At 40.7% G+C, this 23001-nt stretch overlaps 1 protein-coding gene across 1 annotated transcript in view; it reads left to right on the top strand.

The window, feature by feature from the left end:
• Positions 1 to 23001, top strand: part of OPRM1 (opioid receptor mu 1) — a 46896-nt gene that overhangs the window by 8905 nt on the left and 14990 nt on the right. The window contains exon 2 of the mRNA XM_090031471.1: positions 20719 to 21071. Within this exon, the coding sequence (XP_089887597.1) occupies positions 20719 to 21071 (353 nt within the window). The remainder of the gene's footprint in view (positions 1 to 20718; positions 21072 to 23001) is intronic.

The following is a 23001-nucleotide window of genomic DNA, read 5'->3' on the forward strand; positions in this document are numbered from 1 at the left end:
CAGGGGAAGAGCAACAAGGATGATGCTATAGACTACCAAACTAGGAGGATTAGATGAATGAGGTTGTCTTCAAACAGCTAGCAGAAGTTTTTCAGTCTTGGCCCTGGTTGTCATGGGGAGTGTCAATCAGCCTAACATCTGCTGGGAAGGCAATACAACAGTACACAAGCAATCCAGGAAGTTTTTGGAGAGTGTTGGGGACAGCTTATTGGTGCAAGTGCTGGAGAAACCAAATAAAGGCCACCCTCTCCTTGATCTGCTGCTGACAAATGGGGAAGAATTTGTGGGGAATGTAGAAGTGGCTAGTAACTTGGACAGCAGCAACCAGGAGATAATTGAGTTCAGGATCCTGAGAAAAGGACAGATGAAGATCATCAGAGTAAGGACCTTGATTTCCAGAAAAATGAAAACTTCGGCTCAGGAAACTGATGGGCAGGATCCCCTGGGAGGCCAATCTGAGGGGAAGAGAGTCCAGGAGAGCTGGTTGTACTTTAAAGAAACTTTACTAAAGACACAGGAAAAAACCATCCCATGCACAATAAGACTAGCAAGTATGGCAGAAGACCAGTTTGGCTTAGCAGGGAAGTCTTGAGTGAACTAACACACAAAAAAGAATGGAAAAGGGAAAATATAGTGCCCATCTTTAAGAAATGGAAGAAGAAGGATCCAGGAAACTACAGACCCATCAGCCTCACCTCAGTCCCTGAAGAGATCATGAAGCAGGTCTTCAAGGAATCAATTTCTAAGCACTTTTAGGAGAAGAAGATAATTAGGATGAGTCAGCATACATTCACCAAAGGCAAGTCCTGCCTAACCAACCTGATTGTCTTCTATGACAAGATGACTGGCTCTGTGGATGTGGGGAGAGCAGTGGACATGATATACCTTGACCTTAGCAATGCTTTCGATATGGTCTCCCACAACATTCTCACCAGCAAGCTAAGGGAGTAGAGGCTCTAAGGTGGACAGAAAACTGGCTAGCTCAGAGGGTAGTAATCAATGGTTTGATGTCTAGCTGGCAGCAGGTATCAGGTGGAATGCCCCATGGGTCAGTCCTGAGGCCAGTTTTGTTCATTATCTTCATCAATGACCTTGAAGATGGGATGGAATGTACCTTCAGCAAGTTTATAGATAAAACTGGAGGGAGTAATAGATATGCTGGAAGATAGGGCTAGAATTCAGAGAGACCTAGACAGCTTAGAGGATTGAATCAAAAGCAATTTCTTGAGGTTCAATAAGGAGAGGTGCAAAGTCCTGCACTTAGGACACAATGATCCCATACACCAATACAGGCTTGGGACCAACTGGCTAAGCAGAGCTCTTCAGAAAAAAGGATTTGATGGTTATAGTGGACAGTACAGTGAAAATGAACCAACAATGTGCCCTTGTTGGGTAGAAGGCTAACATCAAACTGAGCTGCCTTGTAGGAGTGTTGCCAGTCTATTGAGGGAAATGGTTGTTCTCGTCTGTTCAGCACTGCTGAGGCCAAATCTGGAGTACTGTGTCCAGTTTTGAGCCTCCTCCTACAGAAAGGATATAGATAATTTGGAAAGAGTCCAGCAGAGGGAAACAAACATGGTTAGGGGACTGGAACCCATGACTCATATGGAGAGGCTGAGGGAGCTGGGCTTATTTAGTCTGCAGAAGAGAAAACTGAGGAGAGATTTAATAGCAGCCTTCAACTCCCTGAAGCGTGGTTCCAAAGAGGATAGAGTTAGACTATTCTCAGTGGTGACAGATGACAGAAAGTTACAGCAAAGGAAGTTAAGTTTAGATATTAGGAAAAACTCTCACTAGGAGAGTGATAAAACACTGAAACAGGTACCCTGAGAGGCTGTGGAGTCCTTAGAGGTTCTAAGACCTGGCGAAACAAAGCCTTGGCTAGGATGGTGCAGTTGGAGATGGTCCTGCTCTAAGCAGGGGTTGAACTAAATGACCTCCTGAGGTCCCTTCCAGCCCTAATTTTCTATGATTCTATTACTTCTTTTTTTAAGCGGTGAGTCTGTGTTTTTGTATCTTTGTAAGAGAGTCTTTTTAAATGTTCTAGGATTGTTTTGCCATTTTATGTGCCTAAATGAGAGTGGTTTACATTACAAGTTCACTTCTCATTAGGAACTGACATTAATATCTGAGACATCCATTTCTGAATTATTGAAACTAATAGAGATTTAAAGATGGGCTTATTAAGCTAGTTAAAAATATGTATACAAACAAGATACAATAAGATTAGTTGTTGCTCTTGTTGTTATTCAGTTTTTGTCTTATTTTGGTTTGATTTGAAGTCTACATATTTGTTGAAGAATAAGGGGTGGTCATAATATATATAACTATATATCCTTTCTTATCCCACTCATCCAGTTCCCTATCTTTTATTTGCCATTACTTCCTTTTGTATCTCTTCTTTATTTAGGTCCAGAGTGTGTCATGCTTGTTCACAGTAGGGGCATCTACATGTGCACTTTATTGCAGACTTGACTAATTAGCTCCATAGTAAACATCATTATCTATACATACGGAGCTATTAGGCTGGGGTAAGCTAACTAAGTCCACCATAGGATAGTACTGCCAGATACAAGTACTATCCTATAGTGAAGTTATTTACTCCTGCCAGCTAGCCCCTCACTGTAGCACCCTCATGTCCCAGGCAATCCCTTCACAGCACATTAAGCCGGGGCACAGCAGCTTCAGGCTGGCAGCCTGACCCTCTGGGCCCCCATCAGCTCAAGCTGGGACCCCCTGGCTCAACGTGCTGCAGTCCTAGACTGTACCAGAGTTTACTGTGTCACATTAGTTGCACATGTAGATGTGCCCAGTGTCCTCCAGATATTAAAAATAAAACAGAGTAGTAGAATCTTAAGTCATTAATCTATATGTTCTTCCAGGCAGAAATCATGGTATTTGTGTGTTCTTAGAGAAAGTGACCACATGTTTAGAAACATGATTAATGTGCAATAAAAGCAATTAGGAGTGCATTATATGTATTTAGTGCATGATAATTTTCTCACATTTTCACCTTGTACTTCTTTAAAAAGCAATGAGTTGGGAAGAAAATATTGCATTTTTTTCCAGCTCATACTGTCAGAAGTGTGGTTTACTGGTTAGCTCAGTGGCAATTTGATGTCTATGCCTCATACGTAGTATCAACATCTATGTGGTAAAGTTATTAAATAGTGGGTGCATCTACATATGCAGTGGACTACACAGTTTTTACTTTGCAGTCATTTAGTACTTGCAGCCCTGACACCACAAGGGTGATTTCCAATACTACTATGCAATAGGTAGGGCTGTGCAAAGCTTCCGGTGCTGATTTGATTCAGAGGAGATTCAACCCAATTTAGCTGCCAAGTCTCCATATCTGAAGCAAATCAGGAGACTCATTAATCTCTCTGAATCCAACTGGAAGCCTACAAATCGATTCAGAGAGATTCAACAATTCAGCCATAGACACAGCTTTATATATTTTTTCTATATAGCTCATGGTTCCAGGTGCAGCTTGTGAATGCTGATATGTTGGGGCAGATGGAGTATCCCACAGGAGTGGGGGCGGGGGGCAGTTCCTGCACACTCGGCAGCAGACCTGGAACTGGACCAAAAATACTTCCGGTCCACTTCCGGATCTGCCACCGAGCACATGCCCCACCCCCCCACTCATGTGGGACACTGCATCCACCCCACCATCTCAGCACTCACAAGCCACACCTGATACCTTGAGGTATGTAGAAAAAGCATACACAGCTGTATGGCCGAATCACTGATTCTCCAAATCAGAATCGAATCTTCAGATTCAGATGCAGCTGAATTGAATGAGGACAGTGATCTGAATCAGCAGATCGAATCACTGTCCCCTGAATTGGGCCAAATCTGAATCAAATATTGCCCACTTCACACGCCCTTATTGTGCAGTATTATCAGCATCATGGTTCATGCCCACCAAGACTACGTTGCTGTAACAATGAGCTACAGGTGACATAGTTCGGTGCTACGGTGACACAGTGTCTCATGTAGACACACCCAGTTATGAGAAAATACCACCTGGTACTTCATATTAAATAACTTTTAACACCACTGCAGATATCAATATACCAATTCATGTCTTGTACAATTACATAAAGACAGGTGTCTCTGTTTGCACACCATTTGTGATAAAAACTTACCCTGTGTAATCTCTGCTGCTTGGTAAATGTTTGACTATTAAGTCATTTCCCTCCCCCTCCTACCTTGTATCGGGGAGTTGATACAGGAGCAGAAAAGAAGCATTTATACTGTTGTATTTATTTTGTATTCAGTTTAAACTGGTATGACTAAGGACAGAATTTGGCCAAGCAGACAATTAAGTGATTAGTTGGTATTTGTAGAATAATTCTATTTTTGTGAACTGTGATAACGGAAAAATTGTCCTGTGAGTTCAGACCAGTGTGCTGATTGTGAATAATGCCAGATGCTGCAGAATAGAGTTAGTCAGAAATATGCTGTTGTAACAATTTTCTACTGCAAAAAAAAACCTGTTTTGACAAAACAGATTTTTTCATTAAATCATACCAATTTTCATAAAACCCCCAAAACAAACATTACAACATTACTTTGGGGAAAATTTAATTTAAATATTTATGTTCCTATTAGATTTTTTTTCATGACGTCAGTAGTAGCATTGCATACTAATATAAATGCAAATTATAATATATAAAAACTCTACTAGTAGCATAATATACCTACTGTTAGGGACATATCATCATATGATATAATAGCTGATATGTGCTAACCTATTGTATTTTTAATTTATGAAAGCTTTTAAAAAATAATTAAGGTAGTTGCTACTGAGAAGTTATTGAAAAATGTACTAGTTTGGCATTTTGGAAGATTGTCATGAAATGAAATATAACAAAGTAAAAACATATAGAAATGTAAAACACATAATATAATTCCTAAAAAAATAAATTCCAAAACAAGGTTACATAATTCTTAAGCATTTTATTCCAAAACTTTTATTTCTTAAATGAAATATCAAAATTCTAAAACAACTTCAAACTTCATAAACTAAACTTTTTTAAGGAATTTTTCCAAAATATATATATTTTAATTCCATTGAATGGAAAGGGTAAAAGTGTTCATTTTAATTCTATTTCAGAACTGAAACAAATTTTGAAATTTACAATGAAATTAGTATCATGAGTGTTGACCAGCTCTGCTTCAGATAAAGATACAAGTAACTATGCAGGGAATCCTTTTTGGAATAAACAGATCACAAAGGAAGTTTCTTGTGATCAGTTTCTGTCTAACTTATGGTATATCCAGAAGCTCAAGGGTATATATCTTTTATCCAACATAACTTATTGTTTATCCTTATAAATATTTAATCCTTTTTTGAAAGCAGGTTTCAATGATACCTTGTGGTACATTGGTTAATTATACATTGTATTAAAATACGGGTTCTCTTATATTAAAGTTATTTAGTTTTAAGTTTCATCAACTGGCCTCCTGTCTTTGAGCTCTGAGATATGGTAATGAAGACTACCTAATAGGCCAGGCAAGTGAGTGTGGAAAGTCTGAAACGGCACTAAGTTATCTTCATATAGAAAAGCTTTGAAATACCGTGGATAAGATCCTTAGCACCTCCACTGTGATGTTGACAGAATGGAAGAAGACAGAGAAATGGGCCTTCTTTCTGCAGATACGGCTGTGAAATCTATCCTGCTTCCCTCTTGTCCAGCAATAACAGCCATATCTGCAGAACAGTTATGTGTCACATAACTCCTTATGTATAGGGGGTATTTTGCAGACGTAGTCAGAAAAGCCAATTCATCTTTATCAAATAAAATAAAAATCCCAATCTTCCCCTCCCTACCCCACCCCACCCCTGAGATTAAAATCCAGTCCCTTTTTTGGAACCTAGATGCTGTCAATTATTTCCCCATATTTTTTCGCATTCTCAGGGCACCTCTTTACTCAACTGCTTCTTTACATGACTGTCATGTTAAAACATGCCATGATCCATTTTTACACTTCAAGCTCCCACATCAGTACTCACTCTCCTCTTTATTTCTCTTTCCCTTCTCCCCATCTTCCACCACTAATTATTTCCCTTCTAGCTCTCAGGCCATCTTCTCACATCTCCTGATCTTCTAGTTTCAAAAGCACATCCTTATCTACCTCACTTCTCCAACTTTAAGAGTACATGCTGATCTAACTCTCTTTACCCACTTACTATACCCTTTATTTCTGTATATTCCCTGTCATCTCCCATGAACACGGTGTTTAATTCTTTCTTGAAGGCAAACTTTGATGATATCTTGTGGTAGTGAGATACATCGTTTAATTATACTTTGTATAAAAATATAGGTTTTCTTATATTAAAGATGACACCTCTGTTGCTCTCTTACATTACACTGTGACTCCTTCAGGGGAAGGACTTACTGGGCATGGTCCTTCACAGGATTCCTGCACTTCACACAACAGCAACAGCAGCAAGGCCCTCATGGAGCTGTATGACCCAAAGAGCTCCCCATGCAGGTCTGCAAGAACAAAGAACATCTGAGAAGTCTCCTGCAGCAACCAATCTAAGAGCACAAAAGAGAGAAGAGAAAAAGGACCCCCCTACATAGGCCATAAAACTAGACTGTGCACTCGTTGTCTTAGAAATCATTAACTTCTGACTGTGTGCAAGCAGATCCTGCAGAGGATTCATTGAAATGTTACATGGGTTGTCATAGATGCAATCAATGATTTTCTTTTCCCTCAAATAAATTTCAGTGAAGGTATCAGGGGGAAAGATGAGCAGTAAGAGATGCTGACAATTTTCTTTTCAATGGCTTCTGTCAAAACAAAAATTATAATAACATACAAAGCCCCCACTACTGGTTAATGACCATATACTGTAGTCAGCTTATATTAGTGATATTGATCTTTCCTCAGCAGTGTGTTACACAACACTTACAGAAACAACAGCTACTGCTGGAGGCCTGCATGTGTCACAATAACTAGGCATAACTGGACAGAGTCAAAGGTGGTTTGACAAGCTAAATTCAGAAGGCTAAATTCAGCCCTAGTGAAGATTGGACTAACTTAATTTACTATAGAAGAGATGTACCATTTGCACGAGAGCTGAATTCAGTCTTAAGGTGGTTGTGGTTTATAGTGGGAGTTGGCAGTCTTCAATGAGCAGTGGACAGAAATAAGGCCACTGAATTGTAAAGCATGCTGGCACTTGAGATCTGGCTGGCCCCACTACCACCCCGAGTTGGCTGCTGCTGCTCCAGCCCTCCATGCTCTGTGCCAGAGGATGCTCTCTGAGTCTTATGCCACACAGCTTCACCCAGGACTGCCACCCTTCCTGACCCTTCAGTAATATAACTGGCAGGGGGGAGGGGAGGGGGGAAGGATAGGAGATAGGGGCAACCCCCCAGTCACTGACTAAGGGGGGATGAAAAAAAGTCTCTGCTGCTAGCAGTCACACGTTTGTGCTCATGATCAAATTCAGCAGCGAGAGAAGCAATGGCTGCAGAGGGCATGAGAGAAAGAGCAAGCACTGCTGCAGAAAACTGGAACAGAACACCAGAGCAGAGGGGTCCTGGGGGCTCCTCCTCTAGGTCATCACTTGCACCCCCATCACCCACACGTACTTACATACCTGTGCCCCCATCACCCACACCTACTCACATACCTGTACATACTTGTGCCTCCATTACCCACACTCACTTACCTACCTGTGCTGTGGGCTAAATGGATGCAATTGCTCAGTGGGCAAGATCTGGCCCATGGGCCATAGGTTGCCAAACCCTGGTTCATAAATTTATGTTTAAGACTGCTCACATTATTATAATTTCCTTTTTGTATGAAGCTGTTCTTCACAGCAGGTCTGGACGAAAAGGAGAATAAATATTATAAAATTATTTTTCATTGACATATTTGAAGCATTTATATATGTTAAATTACACACACACACACACTTAGATATTTCCTAGCTGACTATTTTCCTTCAAAGATGTATTGTAACAGGAAATAATGCATCAAGTTTACTTTTATTTGGTGCCAATTCCTCCCAGGGCTTTTCCATATACAGGGAATAAAAAGAGGAAATAAAATTATAAGAGAGAAAGACAAGATAAAATAATTAGATGATATAAACTCTACAGCATTTCCATATTTTATCAAGAATAAATACCTTTGCTAATCTTTGCAGTCAAAATAAAAATGTTAGCTCTAACAGCAGGACTAGACTTTCTTTTTGAATAAGCAAAATGACATTCTTAAAGAAGAAAGACATTATGTTCTTCTATATGGGAGGGGACTAGCACTACTAACTAACTCATCATAAATAATGGAAACAGTAAAATATAAAATGCCTCTCTTTATACAGAGAAATAAATAAATAAATAAAGGAAAAGGTACACTAATGAATAAGCAAACCTAAAGCCCAGCATGTTAAAATAACTAAGTAAAAATAGAATGGGTCATACATCCTGAGCAACATGTGTGTGGTTGTGCCACATTGTGACACAAAAGAAGAGACAAAAGAATAAAAGTACAAAATTAACTCTGCCTGACAGGTACTAAAGCTTTAGTTCTCCCCTTCCCAGAAATTTCCCTTGCCGAAATTGCTAATTGGCCCTGACTGCAGAAGAAAACACAAAACCAATACATCTCCAAGGGAGTTTTTAGTCTTTTGATGCTGGTTCCTTTACCTGCCCTGCAGGTCTTCTTTGAGAAAGAAGCCAGTTGGAGAGGGGATGGATACATCTCCTCCTTACTGCAATCACTGGTAAAGAAAGAGAGCAAAGAACTCAGGGGTGAGAGAGGTCATAGGGAGGGAGAGAAAGAATTGATGGAAAAGACAGAAATCCATAGGGAGGGGAATTGGGAAAGCAAAGGACAAGAGACAAGGGAGGGAGGAGATGAGTGGACAAAGACTAACCAAAACAACTGGCCTACATCTATGCAATTAGTAAGATTCAATTGCTTGGATGTAGGTCAGTTGATGTAGGCCAGCAGATGGAGGGAAGTGATTGTTCCCCTCTATTCAGCATTGGTGAGGCCATGTCTGGAGTACTGTGCCTAGTTTTGGGCCCCCCACTATAGGAAGAATGTAGACAAATTGGAGAGAGTCTAGCACAGGGCAACAAAAATGGTTAGGGGACTGGGAGAAGAGAGGCTGAGGGAACTGGGCTTATTTAATTTGACGAAGAGAAGACTGAGGGGAGATTTAAAAGCAGCCTTCAGCTACCTAAAGGGTGGATCCAAAGAGGATGTAGCTAAACTGTTCTCAGTGGTGGCAGATGACAGAAAAAAAGAAGCAATATTCTCAAGTTGCAGCAAGGGAAGTTTAGGTTACATATTAGGAATGTCTTTCTCACTAGGAGGGTAGTAAAACACTGAAACAAGTTATCCAGAGAGGTTATGAAATTTCTATCCTTGGAGATTTGTAAGATCCAGCTAGACAAAGCCTTGGCTGGGATGATGTAGTTGGGGATGGTCCTGTTTGCTAGATGACCTCCTTCCAATCCTAATTTTCTATGATTCTATGAATAGCCATGTTCTGGTCTACAACATTCTACAATGAGATCCATTAAATACTGTGAATTCTCCAGCAGTTATACGAGGAAGATGAGGCATACTTTGGGCATTAGTGCATTCTATGCTGAGAATATCAAGTAACTGTTCTTTGTGGTCTCCCTTCCAAACCTTCCCCGCCAGTTTTTTGCACGATGTGTTTTGGCACTTCTCTTCTTTCTGAGACGAGCTTTAATGTTCTCGATCACTTTCTGACCCAAGGCTGAATAAGGCAGAAGCATCTGCTGGCAAGAAAATAAGATCCATAAATCCCAGATGACTTTCCAGTTGCATTGTATGTACTGTCCAGTTATCTAGAATTATGGAGATTTCCTAACTTACTTGCAACAGTGATCATCAATCCAACAGAAGTGCTTTCTGGAAATTGAAACTGTCATCCATGCATTCAAATGTACTTCTGAGACTACAGCTGACAAATTCAAAATCAATAAGACAAAAAACTGATGTCCTGTCATCTTGGCTTGGATCATAAAACTTGCCAGGCCCATTTTATTAGAATAGGATTTGATCCAGCAATGTGCTTGAAATGCAGTTTTCTGAGTTGCTGCAGTCCAGCTCTGTGCCTCCTTGCATCTAAGAAGTAGCTGCACATTTACCATTTTGTACAAGATGCACATTTTTAAATCTCTCTCTTTTTATTTCTGCCCTGCTTTCATCATATGTTCTTTGGATTCCTCTAGCTAAACAATCACAGTCCACACAAAACAAGAGGTTCACTGCCTGTCTCTCTCTTTTTCTCTCTCACACACACACAGGCATGCACACACTAATATCTGAATCAAAGACCATTTTTTAATATGTACATACATCATCTTCCATCTTAACCTACCTGGGCTTCAGCGACTCACCAAGCCATACTTCCATGTTTAGTTTTGTCCAAATATTTTTTAACTGCTTTTTTTTTTTAACCACTTCCATCCTTGGCTTGCCAACTATGCTCTGCATACAAACCAAGTAAGTTAAGGAGCTAGGTTGGGCCTCAGAAGGTTTGGCCTGGATTTAAAAGGGATATGGTGAACCAGAATGAGTGAAAGGCACAGGTAAAAACAACAAGGGTTGAGTGAGGTTTCAAGAAGAGATTTATCTCTTCACAACAGTATTAGTTGTGCAGCAACTCAGAAAAAGGAAGGGGCTCCCTGATGATTCTACTTTACTTCTTCAGAACCCAAAGGCAACTAAGTCTAGGAAGTCCTAATGCAAAGGTGCGGGACTTCTCCTGTGCTGCTGAATCAGCATACCTGTTCACAAGAGTGGCAGGGACATGGACAGTCCTCCAAAGGCCTCTCTCTGAGCACAGAGATTCTATATTCCCTCATATGTGTGACCCCTCCCAGGGCCAAAACCAACTTTCTTACTACTTCTTCCTGACACATTCCTCAGGAACCTCTCATCTCCCACCTAACCCAGTCATTCTTAGCTCTTTCAAAATCCTTCTCACACTCTTCTAGGCACATTAATAGCTGTACTACAAATGATCTCCCCTCCCTCTTCTGCCTCCTTCTCCCCACTAGTGGTCATTCCTAACAGAAGCCCCACCTGCCTCTCAAGTAGATAGATAGATAGATAGATAGATCCCCTTGTTCCACTCCCCACAATTTATTGGCTCACAGAATCCCCCAATGATGCCTTACAGGTTTCTTCCATCTGCCCCAAGGAACCCTGCTCTCCCAGGCAGTTGCTTATTTACTCAGCCTCTTTACTCAATAGGAATGTCACCATCCACATCTGACTCCCAAGCAGGCCTCCCTTTCACTTTCAGTTATTTAACGTAGATATTTAACATAGATAGAAATCATAGACAATTAAGATTGAAAGAGGTCTCCTCCAGAGGGCATCTCAATCAGTTGACGTGAACCTTTAGTGCACATCTTACATGCCGTTAATGTGACTGAATATACTCTAGCTCAATCTGAACTCAATTTGAGCTGGAGTAAACTGTTCTTGACATCACCATCCACATGTGCATTTATGCACAGTAATTTACTACACTGCCAGATACTACTTTTATCAGACAGGACTATCCAGCGGTGAAACAAATTAGTTTATTGTGTCCTAATTGCTGTAAACTGAGGTTAGGAGCCAGGGGTCAGAGAATTAGTGCTGAGTTCCATAGGAAATCTGAGATTAGGGTCAAAGAGGATGAGCCAAGTCAGGATGCCAGGGAAACTAGAGAGAGCAGAGCCAGTGCCAAGATCAGGGTCAGGAAAACCCAAAGACACATCAGAAATCAGGAAAATGAAGGACAGCAGTGAATATGAGGCTTGCTGGGACAGACTGAGGCTGTCAAGGTATACCTGCTGCCTGAGGCAGCAGGTGCTTTTAAAAGAGGTGAGTGGCACTTCCAGCAGCCAATCTGGTTGCGTAGGACTGGGTCAGTCACATTAGCTAGGGATCAGGGGCATGTATGATAACTCACGTGCACTGTAACAGAAAGCACTGGGGCTGCAGTGCCATTGTGCTGCAAGATCTGCTGTACGCATCAAGCAGCCATATTTCAAAACAAATAGGTAAAGCATATTTGTTCTAGGTCTCATCTGTTATCATAGAACGGAAGTGATTTCTTGATATTCCTTTCAGTAAGAAAGAAAGAGTTGCACCACTTGTCCCTAAAGCATCGTGAATGAGTGATGACGTAGACCACAAGAGAAAACAAGTCCTTGCTACTCACTTATTTTTAACAGGGAGGGGGGTCATTAATCTGAGCACCTACACAAGATTAATCAGAGCATTAATTTATTCGTGGGAATAAATCCTAGTTTAAATTTGTTCATTTTAGTGCATTTCATATGTTTTAATGTCTGAAAGCCCACGCAGGGAGACCTCAACTATATAAAATAATTTAATCCATATACTCAATGAACATTATAGACATCTTTACACATGCTCTGGGAATGGGGGGGCACTTTCATTAAAGCGGCTCCAAAAGCCGCTCTAATGAAATTACCCACAGTGTCTCGTGTATTCAGAACCCCATGCTTCAAAATAGTGGCAGTGTCAATGACCTTTAGTTAAAGTGCCCCCACCACCATTTTGAAACAGAGGGATGCTAAATGCATAATACGTAGAAGTTGCTGGAGCTCACTAATTAGCACACTCCAACAGACTCGAGTAATCTGTTCCAATGCAAGTGCACTACTGGAGCAGTGTCCCTGCACATCTACAGGCACCAAATAATTCTTCATTTATTTTAATAAGTAATTTTTTCATGTGGGGTTTTAGTTCGGGAAACTAATTTAATCTCTTTGAATGCAGCAGAGAGCAATTTGTAGGGCATATGTCAGAATTATTTGCATACAAGACTTTTCTGTACATATTTAAATTGCTGGCTTGTCTGGTCTGTTTTTTCAGTGAGCACTGCAGCAGTCTAACTACACTCATAATGTGGTTTTTACCACTTTGCCTGCAGAAAAAAAAAAGCTTCTGTAATTATTGCAATGCCATTTGTTTTGTTTATCTTGCATGGAAATTAAATGCATCATTATGTATTAGATGAAACAGCATTTGAGGTTCCAAATTAGCAGATTAGGACAAAGATTAGCATGCTTTTATGTAACCACAAGTGGGTAATATCATTCTATCATAGACTAGCCTACCTGTCCCTTGAAGCAGCAGAAGCTTCTTGACAAAATGGGTGACTGCAACAGCCTGGTTCTCCTCTGCCCTGCAAATAGTAGAAATCTACCCATGCAATTTTCAGACAGATTTAGTAATGTATTACATTCACTGGGATTTTGATCCTCTTTCTTGCATCAGTCTATGGATATATATGGAGAGGTTGACATAACCTCTCTTCTGATCTTGAAATCATTACTCAGCGGCAAATTAATGCATGAGCCCATGTGGCCTGGGCCCAAAGGCCTCTACCAATCAGGGGCCCTCTCAGGTGCCGGGGCAGCATAGCCCAGGGGAGCATCCTGGACACAGGCATCTAGGGTGGGCAGTGTGCACCTCCTCCCCTCCAACTGGGCCAGGGCCAGAGGCTAGGGACAGGAGTGGGGTGCCCTGCAGGTGGTGGTGGCTTCTTGAGGCCATCTGTTGCTAGGAGGTCCCCATGGGAGGCCCCTCTCCAGCTCCCCCCTACCTGCAGGCAGCAGCCCAGGTAGGCAGCCAGGGGTGCCACAGAGACTGTGCCCACCCCCTTAAGATCTCCCCCCAGAGCAGCTCATCCTGCACCTCTGGGGGACTGCAGGCCTGGTTGTACAATGCCCACCAGGCAGAGGGGTCAGGCCGGACTGGAGCCACCTTCACTTCAGCAGTGCTCATGCACCCTTGCTCACTTCAGATGTGCCAAGGAGGCCAGGCGGACCCAGCCATAGCCCCCTGGCAAGCTCAGAGGGAATTTGCCCTTGCCTGTTTTCTGCCCCCAATTTTCTGTTTGCCCAGGGCCCCAGTAAATCGTAATCCACCACTGCCATTGCCAACAAAAATAAATCCTGCCATGCTCAGGTGCATCAGAAAACATCAATTAGGAAGAGCAGGCAACTCAGGACTAGCCCCAGGCACCTCTGAGCATCCTTAAGTATAAGTCCCAGGGCTGTGTTCAGGCCCTTGTTCTGTCTGGCTTGGGAGAACCTAAGAACATGAAGGGGCAAGGAGACAGATGCTCAGGTCTGCATCAAGCCAATGATGGCTTTCTCTAGGGAATCTGTTGTGCTTAATTTCTAGTGAAACTACCATATTTATCCAAGATGACTTGGAATTGAATATGACCCCCCCAATAATTCGATTCTATACACAGAAAATTATAAAATTTATTGTGGTGGGGAAAGCAGCAGTACAGGCTGATGGGTCAAACCCCTACCCCTTACTTCCCTGCCCCTTGTCCCCTCGTGCCTGCCCCACCAGCTACCTGCCCATCTGTGCTTATATCTCCCCCACTGCCTGCCCCTTTCCCCCTGTGCCTGTGCCTGCCCCCTCATCCCTCTGTTACCCCCTGTAGACTGCCCCCACCTCTTGCACCCCTTCCCCATGCCTGTACCTACCCCTTCCTCCACCCCCACCACTTTTCTCCTCCACCCTTACCTTCTGCTGAAACTCTGCTCCTCCTGGGCAGTCAGTAGCAGCATGGGCTGGGCCCAGCCTCAGCTCAGCCCCAGCCCAGTCAGGGAGAGATGGCAGTGGCTTCTAGATGGGCAGTGGCAGGGCTGGAGGGACTGGAGCCAGAGCAAAAGGTAAATGGGAAGGGAGAAGCTCATGAGAAAGGGCCATAGGCTTAGGGGGAAAGCACAGGCATGGGAGAACAAGGGTGGAAGTGTAGGCTGCAGGTTCCCACCTCAGTTCCCATATGCTCCCTCCCTCTCCAAACAAGCTATTAGAGCCCAGATCGGCCAGCAGCTTAGTTCTACCACCTGCCTTGAACTGATCAAATCCAAGATAAGGCTTTTTTTTTTTTTTTTTTGCTTGTCTTGGTTTCAAGTAAATACAGTAAAAACCAAAAGGTGGGCAGGCATTATTTTATTTATCAGTGTTGATTCCAGCATCAAGAGGGAGGCCATGTAGACATGGCCAAACAGGCCATGAAACTGCTCTGACAAGGCATGTCCATAAGCAATTGATTCTTCTGGCTTGGAGATGTAATACCTTCTACTGTATCCACTGATATGATGGGCACATCCAGGGAGGGTTTGGAACAAAGTTAGTATTCAGCCTTCACAACTTATGACTTGGCCAAAAAAATCATGAGGCTGCCTTAAAAAATCATGTAATCATAAATTTGGGACTCCATTTTATGTATCCCTCCCTTAAAAATTTGAGCCATTGGCATTTACAAATCAAACATTTTAAATTTCATGCAATCCTGAAGACTAAAAATTGAATTATCCTTTCAGTGAATGCTAACACTTTTCTCTTTTGTCTCCAACACTGCTAAGATAGCTGGGTGACTGAGATAGCTGGGTGACTGCAAATCTGGCCCATTTTGCACAGATACTATCATACCAGGTGCAAGGAAGTAATGAATCCAAGCCATTTTAGAATCATAGAAAAGTAGGGCTGGAAGGAACTTCCAGAGGTCATCCAGTCCACCCCCTCCTTAAGGCAGGATTGCCTCCATCCAAACCATCCCAGGCAAGTTTTTGTCTAAACCAGGGGCTGGCAACATTTTTGGACAGAGTGCCAAAAACACCCACAACCTCAACTTGTAAGATGGTATGCCAGGGGCAGATGGTGGGAGACCTGCAAGGGGCCTGATCCTTGTTGTGGCAGCACAACCCCGGCCCCTTCCCTAAGGTGCAAGTACCAGACAAAATGCCTTTGCGTGTCATGCTCTGGCATGCATGCCATGGATTGTCTACCCCTACTTTAACCTTTTCATAAAATGACATAATCAATCCTGTTGCAGAACTAGAAGACATATTGCCAAAGACACTGAAAGTATCCTAACCTGACACAGATAAAGAAGGCAAATGAGAGCTGTCAGCATCCGCTGCTGTAAGGGTTGTTAAAACGTATTTGAGAGATCCAAGGAAGAGGACCATGCCCCCCACTACAAAGGAAGGCAAAATTGCATATAGAAAACCACAACACCTACAGCCAGTCTTTTGCAACTGAACTAGAATGCATTTCACCTGCAGACATTTAAATGCATTTGCAATGGATACCATGAAGGATGGCATTTTTCTCCATTTTTCATTAAAAATGATAATACTGATTATATATATATATATATCAGCAGTAAATATAGTGCTGGCTATGCAGGAGAAAGATAGTTTAAACAATGACCACTTACATAGAGTTAAGGGCTCAAACTGAATTTAATAAAATAATGCTGGCTAAAATAATAGCCATTCAGGTAAAAGTCTGTATGTAATTATTACCCAAAGGAAAAGTCTTTTAAACAAATTATTTAACTAATTTATTTGTTTGTACAAAGATATGAATCCTGGATACACTGATAATCTACTTGCTTAAGCGTATGCTTGTGTTGAATAATTTTTATCTTTTAGAAATAAGCCATGTATATCATCTTTTAAAATGCAAACATTGCACTTTTAGCACTTCATCCAAAACCCCTGGAAAAAATTAAACTCATCAAATTAATTTCAATCATCTTTGGATCAAGCCATTGTTATGAGTCAAATATTGTGCATAAGTGTGAAGGTTCCTTTATATTTTAGACAGATATGTTTGAAATCTGAAGGTTATATAGCTCATCAAGCAAAATACTCAATTACTAGTTTAAATTGTCCATGAAATAAAATAATTCACAGCCAAAAAATTTTAGGGTTGGCAATGAACAAAGTAGCAGCAGCAAAAATGAAACTGCCTGACACTTACATGGGCTCAGGTTTATGGCAGTCTCACTGTATAGTATGCATTTGTTTTTGTTTATTTATTTTGATTTTTAGAGTTTCAGCTTTCCCATTCTCTGCTAATATAGTGAATGAAAACTTCTGGATAATATTTTTTTAGAATATGATATGTATTCTCTCCTCTGCCTTACCAAGCATTTGTGTATTTGAAAAAAAATCATTGTAATTTATATAGGTTTTTTTTAAGATGTTGATACATCTTGCTTTGCAGTATGGAGGTATGCAAGAAGCTAGCTTGAATAATAATAGCATCTGAAATCTAGTACCGTGGAGGCCAGCACAAGTTAGCCACCCAAATAAGTACCCAGTGGAAATGTCTACATGTGCTAGCACACAGCAATAAACTCTGGGGCAATATCATGACAAAGTTTATTGCTCCCAGGCTCCACATTTACACATGTACCCAGAATCACAGCATACTGAGCTGGGTTAGAGCAGCTCTGGCTGGCAGGGTCCTCCAAAGTTCAGCTTGCCAGCCTAGGGCTGCTCCGGCACATATCAACGTGCTGTAGAAGGCCTGCCTGGGGCACGAGGGTGCTCCAGTATGAGGCTAGCCAGCAAGCAGACCATGCACCAAAGCACCCTTATGCCCCAGTAAGCCGTATCGGCATCTACATGTGCAGAGTAAAACACTCCACAGCAACATATTACAAGTACTACCCTGCTGCAGAGTTAATTAGTTTCAGGCCCACACATGTAAACGTGAGATGTTTACTGTGGAGCTAATTAGTCTATTCTGCAGTAAACATCTTGTGTAGACATGCTAGTGTCTTTGCTGGCATTGAACAGTCCTACTATTTCGTCACTGCTATTGTAACCCAAACTAGTTAGATGAAAGTAAGCATTTCTGAACCTATCTGTTCTCAGTCACACCTTCTAGCTGCAGTGCAGACATGCTTAGAGGAAATCCAGGACTGGACTCCACATCTACAGAGGATCAATTTATTTCTCCTATATTTTTGTGATTTTATTCAGGATTCAAGAATTTCATTGTGGATATTCTTAAAGTCTTATTAAAAGTGTATTTCCTCTTTTATTTTATTTATCAGCAAATTTCTCTGACAAACTTCCCAAAATGTTCTCTTCCCCATAATCCATTGTTTGGACAACTGCATCTTCTTATGAATCTCTCACACTGTATAAAGTTCCCAAAAACTGCAATAGCCCTCTTCTCAGTAATTTTCATTGGGAAGAACTCTGTGTCCTTGTGGAATCTACATCTGTTTCTGAAAGCATTTATATTTTTTGAGTAAAAGAAGTGTTCACCTCCCTATTCAGGCAGAATGGAAGCTGCCACTAAAAGAAGGATCCTGAGTACTTTTTGTCTCAGAATGTATTCTTGCTTAGATTTATAATTTAGTGCCACAATTCTGAACTACAATTTCCCAAAAGAGCAATAGCTTAGATCTATCAGAAAACTATTTTAAAATATTAAAGTTAAAGGTGATTATAGCTACATCTACAGTGTTATAAAATGAAGAGATTACAACTGCTTCAGATGTCTATAGCAAATCTATTTACATATTCTCAATAAGGAAGCTAAGTTTCTTCAACCATATCTATATTCCTAAAATATGCTTTCACTAAATAATTCTACTCTCTATTCTTTACAACCCAGCTGCTGTGGTGAACAGATCAAGGCCAGAGATCACCAATATTTCAGCCTAGGAAGCTATTTTCTTTTACAACCTTTCTTTCTTTCTTTCTTAATTTCTGAAGAACTTTTTAAATTATTTGTTCAGTTTACAAAGCAATCCTTATTTCTAAGGACATTGTTGTTTGGTCAGATATTTTACTACTTTGCAGAAGCACAAGGGAGTTTAATCAAAAAAGCAAATCATCTGACCCACCAAGAGGTAGGTGAGACCTGTCCCTAGCAACTTAAGTAGGAATCAGGACCCCAGAACAGAAAAGTGAGAAACTTATTACTTTGTTTGAAAGATTCATTTTATTCCTGCAAACAGGCTGAATGCCCCTGTAAACTTATGGATCTCAACAGTACTACTAAACTGAAAAAGGATGTTCACTAAGGTTGATGAAACTAAGGGAAAATCACCGAACCACTCAGAGTGGCAATAACTTAAATTAAGACGCAAGCAGTACTACCTGATCAGCTGTAACTGAGAGAAAATTGGCATTTTTAAAAGTTAGTCCAGATATTATGAATATCATCTATCCATCTTCTAGGTCAATTTAAAGGATATTTGCTCAAGATACATGTCACCCAATTCAGCATACCAGTTTAGAATATGAGATCTGCAGTTGTAACATCTATTATTTTATGACAAATTGCTTATATTTTAAATATAATTTTTCTACAATTATTATGCTTGAAACAAATATTGATTTGTAAACATTTTGGATTGAGAATAAATAATATCTTTTTAAGCATTTATTCTCAGGAAACTACATTGTTGCAACTCTATAACACATGAATTAGGTTTTTGCTTTATCTACCACAAATCCATACTTGTCATCCCAAAACTAGGTATGACTGATTGCTTCATGGAATACAGTTTTTTTAATAGTCCTATAGGAGCCATAATGATGCTTATGCAAGTTTTTTCCTCTTTTTTTAGAAATATCTTTAGATAGGCATGTCTACATGTGCAATTAATGTGCAGGAATAAACTCCAGAGCTTACTGGCCAGAGTTTTTTGCCCCCAAGTGTGCCATTTGAACATGAACCCAGCAAAAAACTCTGGAGAAATTTGCTCTGGAGTTTATGCATGAGTAGCATGTGAAGTTCGGTCAGAGTAGCCGTGGCTGGCAGGAGACCCAGGGGGTCAACCTGTCCAGAGCTACTGCAGTTGAGCTCCATGTGCTCTGGAGGGGCTTGCTGAGGCACAAGGCTGCTTCAGCATGGGAGCTGCCTGCCTGTGTCCCAGCCAGTGAGGACAGCATCTACACCTGTGCTGATACACATGCTAAAACTGCAGCAGGGTAGTACTTGTTTTTACAGGTTCTACCCTGCTGCAGAGTTTATTAGTTTTGTGAGCCCTAATAGAAGCACACATATAGACACCAAGACATTTACTATGCAGCTAATTACTAAACAGCGCAATAAACATCCCATGTAGACATGCCCAAGGGGACCAAGACAATGGCTAGCACATATATAAAAATATATATATGTATCTTCTCCCATGTGAACATGACTTGCATTAATTTACCCAAAAAAGTTCCCCAATGATCTCGCTGCTAAAACCAAAGACTGTATAACTTTCATGAGTTATATCAGTGCTTTATTTTATCTGAAGATCCTTTAATTAATGTTTCATAGAGTTGTGTAAAAGGTATTACAGTACAAGTCTGTGTATTTGTCAGCAGTTAGACTTTTTTAAAAAAAGAAGAAGAAAACATAAAAATTGGCTATACTAAGATTGGAAACAAAACTCATGAAAGAGGTGATAACTTTTATTAGACAAACAAGACATTTGCAAACAAATAATTTTATGTTTTTGCAAGCTTTCAGGAACACTCACCCTTCATCAGGCATAGGAGAGAGCAGGGATTATAAAAGTTCTCAGAGGTGGAAATGAGAATTTCCATTTCTACCTAGAAGAATTTTTACAATCTCTGCTTTCTCCTATGCCTAGTGAAGGGGATGTGCACCTGAAAGCTTGCAAATAAATGAAGTAATTTATTTGCAGCTATCTTATTGGTCTAATAAAAGACTTCACCTCTTCCATGAATTTTGATTCCTTTTGCCTCTAGGCTAATATGGCTACAACCTGGATACCAATACTAAGATTGTTGTTTTATGGAAGCTTCTTATATGTAAGTCACTGATGTGATTTTATTTAATATTGTGGTCACTCACCCACTTTGCTGATTTTTCTAGATACACCAAAATGAAGACTGCCACCAATATCTATATTTTCAACCTTGCCCTGGCAGATGCCCTAGCAACAAGCACTCTGCCATTCCAGAGTGTGAATTATTTGATGGGAACATGGCCTTTTGGTACAATTCTTTGTAAGATTGTTATATCTATAGACTACTACAATATGTTCACAAGTATATTTACACTCTGTACCATGAGTGTGGATCGCTACATCGCTGTTTGCCACCCAGTCAAGGCTCTTGATTTTCGCACTCCCAGAAATGCCAAAATTGTCAATGTGTGCAACTGGATTCTTTCTTCTGCCATAGGCTTACCAGTTATGTTCATGGCTACTACTAAATACAGGCAAGGTGAGTCTGGCTTTCATTATTTAAATTGATGGCATAAATATTCGCTCTCTTCTCTTCAAAACATTGTTGCACCTTACTTAGGTTTGCTTCTAACCTCACACTTCTTTTAGGAGGAATCATTGAAACTAATGTAAAAGAAAAGGATGGCCCTTCAATGAATTTCAAATAATCCCCTTCACAAGTTCCAAAATGTTAAATAAGAACTTTCTATTTGAAGGACAGGTAGGAGCTAAAACCCATAAGATATGTCATAATATCAGAGAAGGAAAAAAGGGAGATTTGTGCTTTGTTTGATATATTCAGGCAGGCGTGCTTATCATATTCTTAGAAGCTGTTCAACAAATTAGGCATGGGAATTGTGAGGAGAGATTTTGTTTTCTAATATTTTAAATTTCAAAACTGAAGTGCTGATCAGTTTCATAGTTGGCCTGAAAACAGTGGGGGAGAAATGTCACAAGTATTTTCTCTATTTTTTTCTATTTATTTTTGAATCTCATGTTTCTGAATTTTTGTCAATTCAAAAAAAACAGTTTTAGTACTTTCTGTAACACAGAAACACTTATGGACTCCATCAAGGAAAGCTTTTTGGAGCCAACTGGATCTCATGAAGACAATACTGATTCTGCATTTTCCTCTTGCCTCTCAAAACTCTGCATATTTATAATATACAAGTACTGCAGAATTTTTTTAAGTAAATTAAGTCCATAGACAATACATTACACTACTGAAATATAACTTTTTTCAAAGGTTTTTATGCCTTCAATTTCATCTGGATTAAGAAGAATTATTACCATTGATCTATTGAGGGCATTATGAAATCAAAGAAAAGACTCCTATTCAAATAGGACCTGATATTGCATCAACTGAAGCCAGTGACAAAGCTCTAACTGATTGCACTGGTTCTGGGTAGAGGTTTAACAGGTGTTGTGACCCCAAAGTGTGCTAGGCACCAAAAATATAAATGAAAGATGTGGTCACCACTCCAAAGCACTTACATTGAACTCCTGCAATTAAATCTGCTGACACTGACTTCATGGGAATCCTCATAAACTCAAAAGCGCAAAATGGCCATAGCAATTCAAGAAGAGGTTCTAAACCAGGGATGTCAAACATACGGTCTCTGGACTGGATCCAGCCCATGAAACCCTGCTGTCTGAGCAAATGAGCACAGGGTACGATGCCATTCTCCTTCCCTTTCTTCCCTTTCTCCCCACCAACATATCTGATCTAGCAGCTACTTCTGCCAGCATGGGACCCGGGGTGCATGCAGCATAATCCCAGAGCCGCCAGGGCAGGTGCCATGTGCAGCTCAGTCTGGCCAGGGCACCATGTGAGGTGTAGCTGCTGCTCTGATCCAACTGAACCACATGTGGCAGCCAATGTCAGCCACTCCAGGATCCCTGCCATATGCAGCACAGGTCCCAGACTGGCTGAAGTGGCTGCTGAACCAGGTATGCTAGACAAGGGGAAAGGGGAAGGAAATCATGGGCATGATCCAGACCATGAACCAGCTCCTAGGCACTCATATGGCCCATGACACACCTGTTCTAAGTAAAAACACAACTTTACAAGGGAAGTAAAAAACAGAGGTAAAAGATAAGGAGAATGGAAAATAAGACTGGCAAAGGCAAGCCAGTTTATTAGTACTTCACACAATTTGATTACACAATGTTAGATTAAATTATCCAATGCTTGCTGTGTGCCCAACTTGCTGTGCACTACACACACACGGCAAGTAATAGAAATGTGTGTTGTTTTGTATTTTTTATTTGAGATATGTGACTGATTTCTAAACAACTTTGTTCTGTATAGGTGAATACAAATGTATTCATGCAAAGAATTGTCAAATTATTATGCTTTGATAAGTTTTATTTATATTCGCTCTGTTGACACTTAAGCAATACAACCCAGTTTTGCCTACTATTTCTTT

Source organism: Crocodylus siamensis, chromosome 1, assembly GCF_052110815.1.
Source record: "Crocodylus siamensis isolate JL-2025a chromosome 1, ASM5211081v1, whole genome shotgun sequence".
Taxonomy (NCBI): Eukaryota; Metazoa; Chordata; order Crocodylia; family Crocodylidae; genus Crocodylus; species Crocodylus siamensis.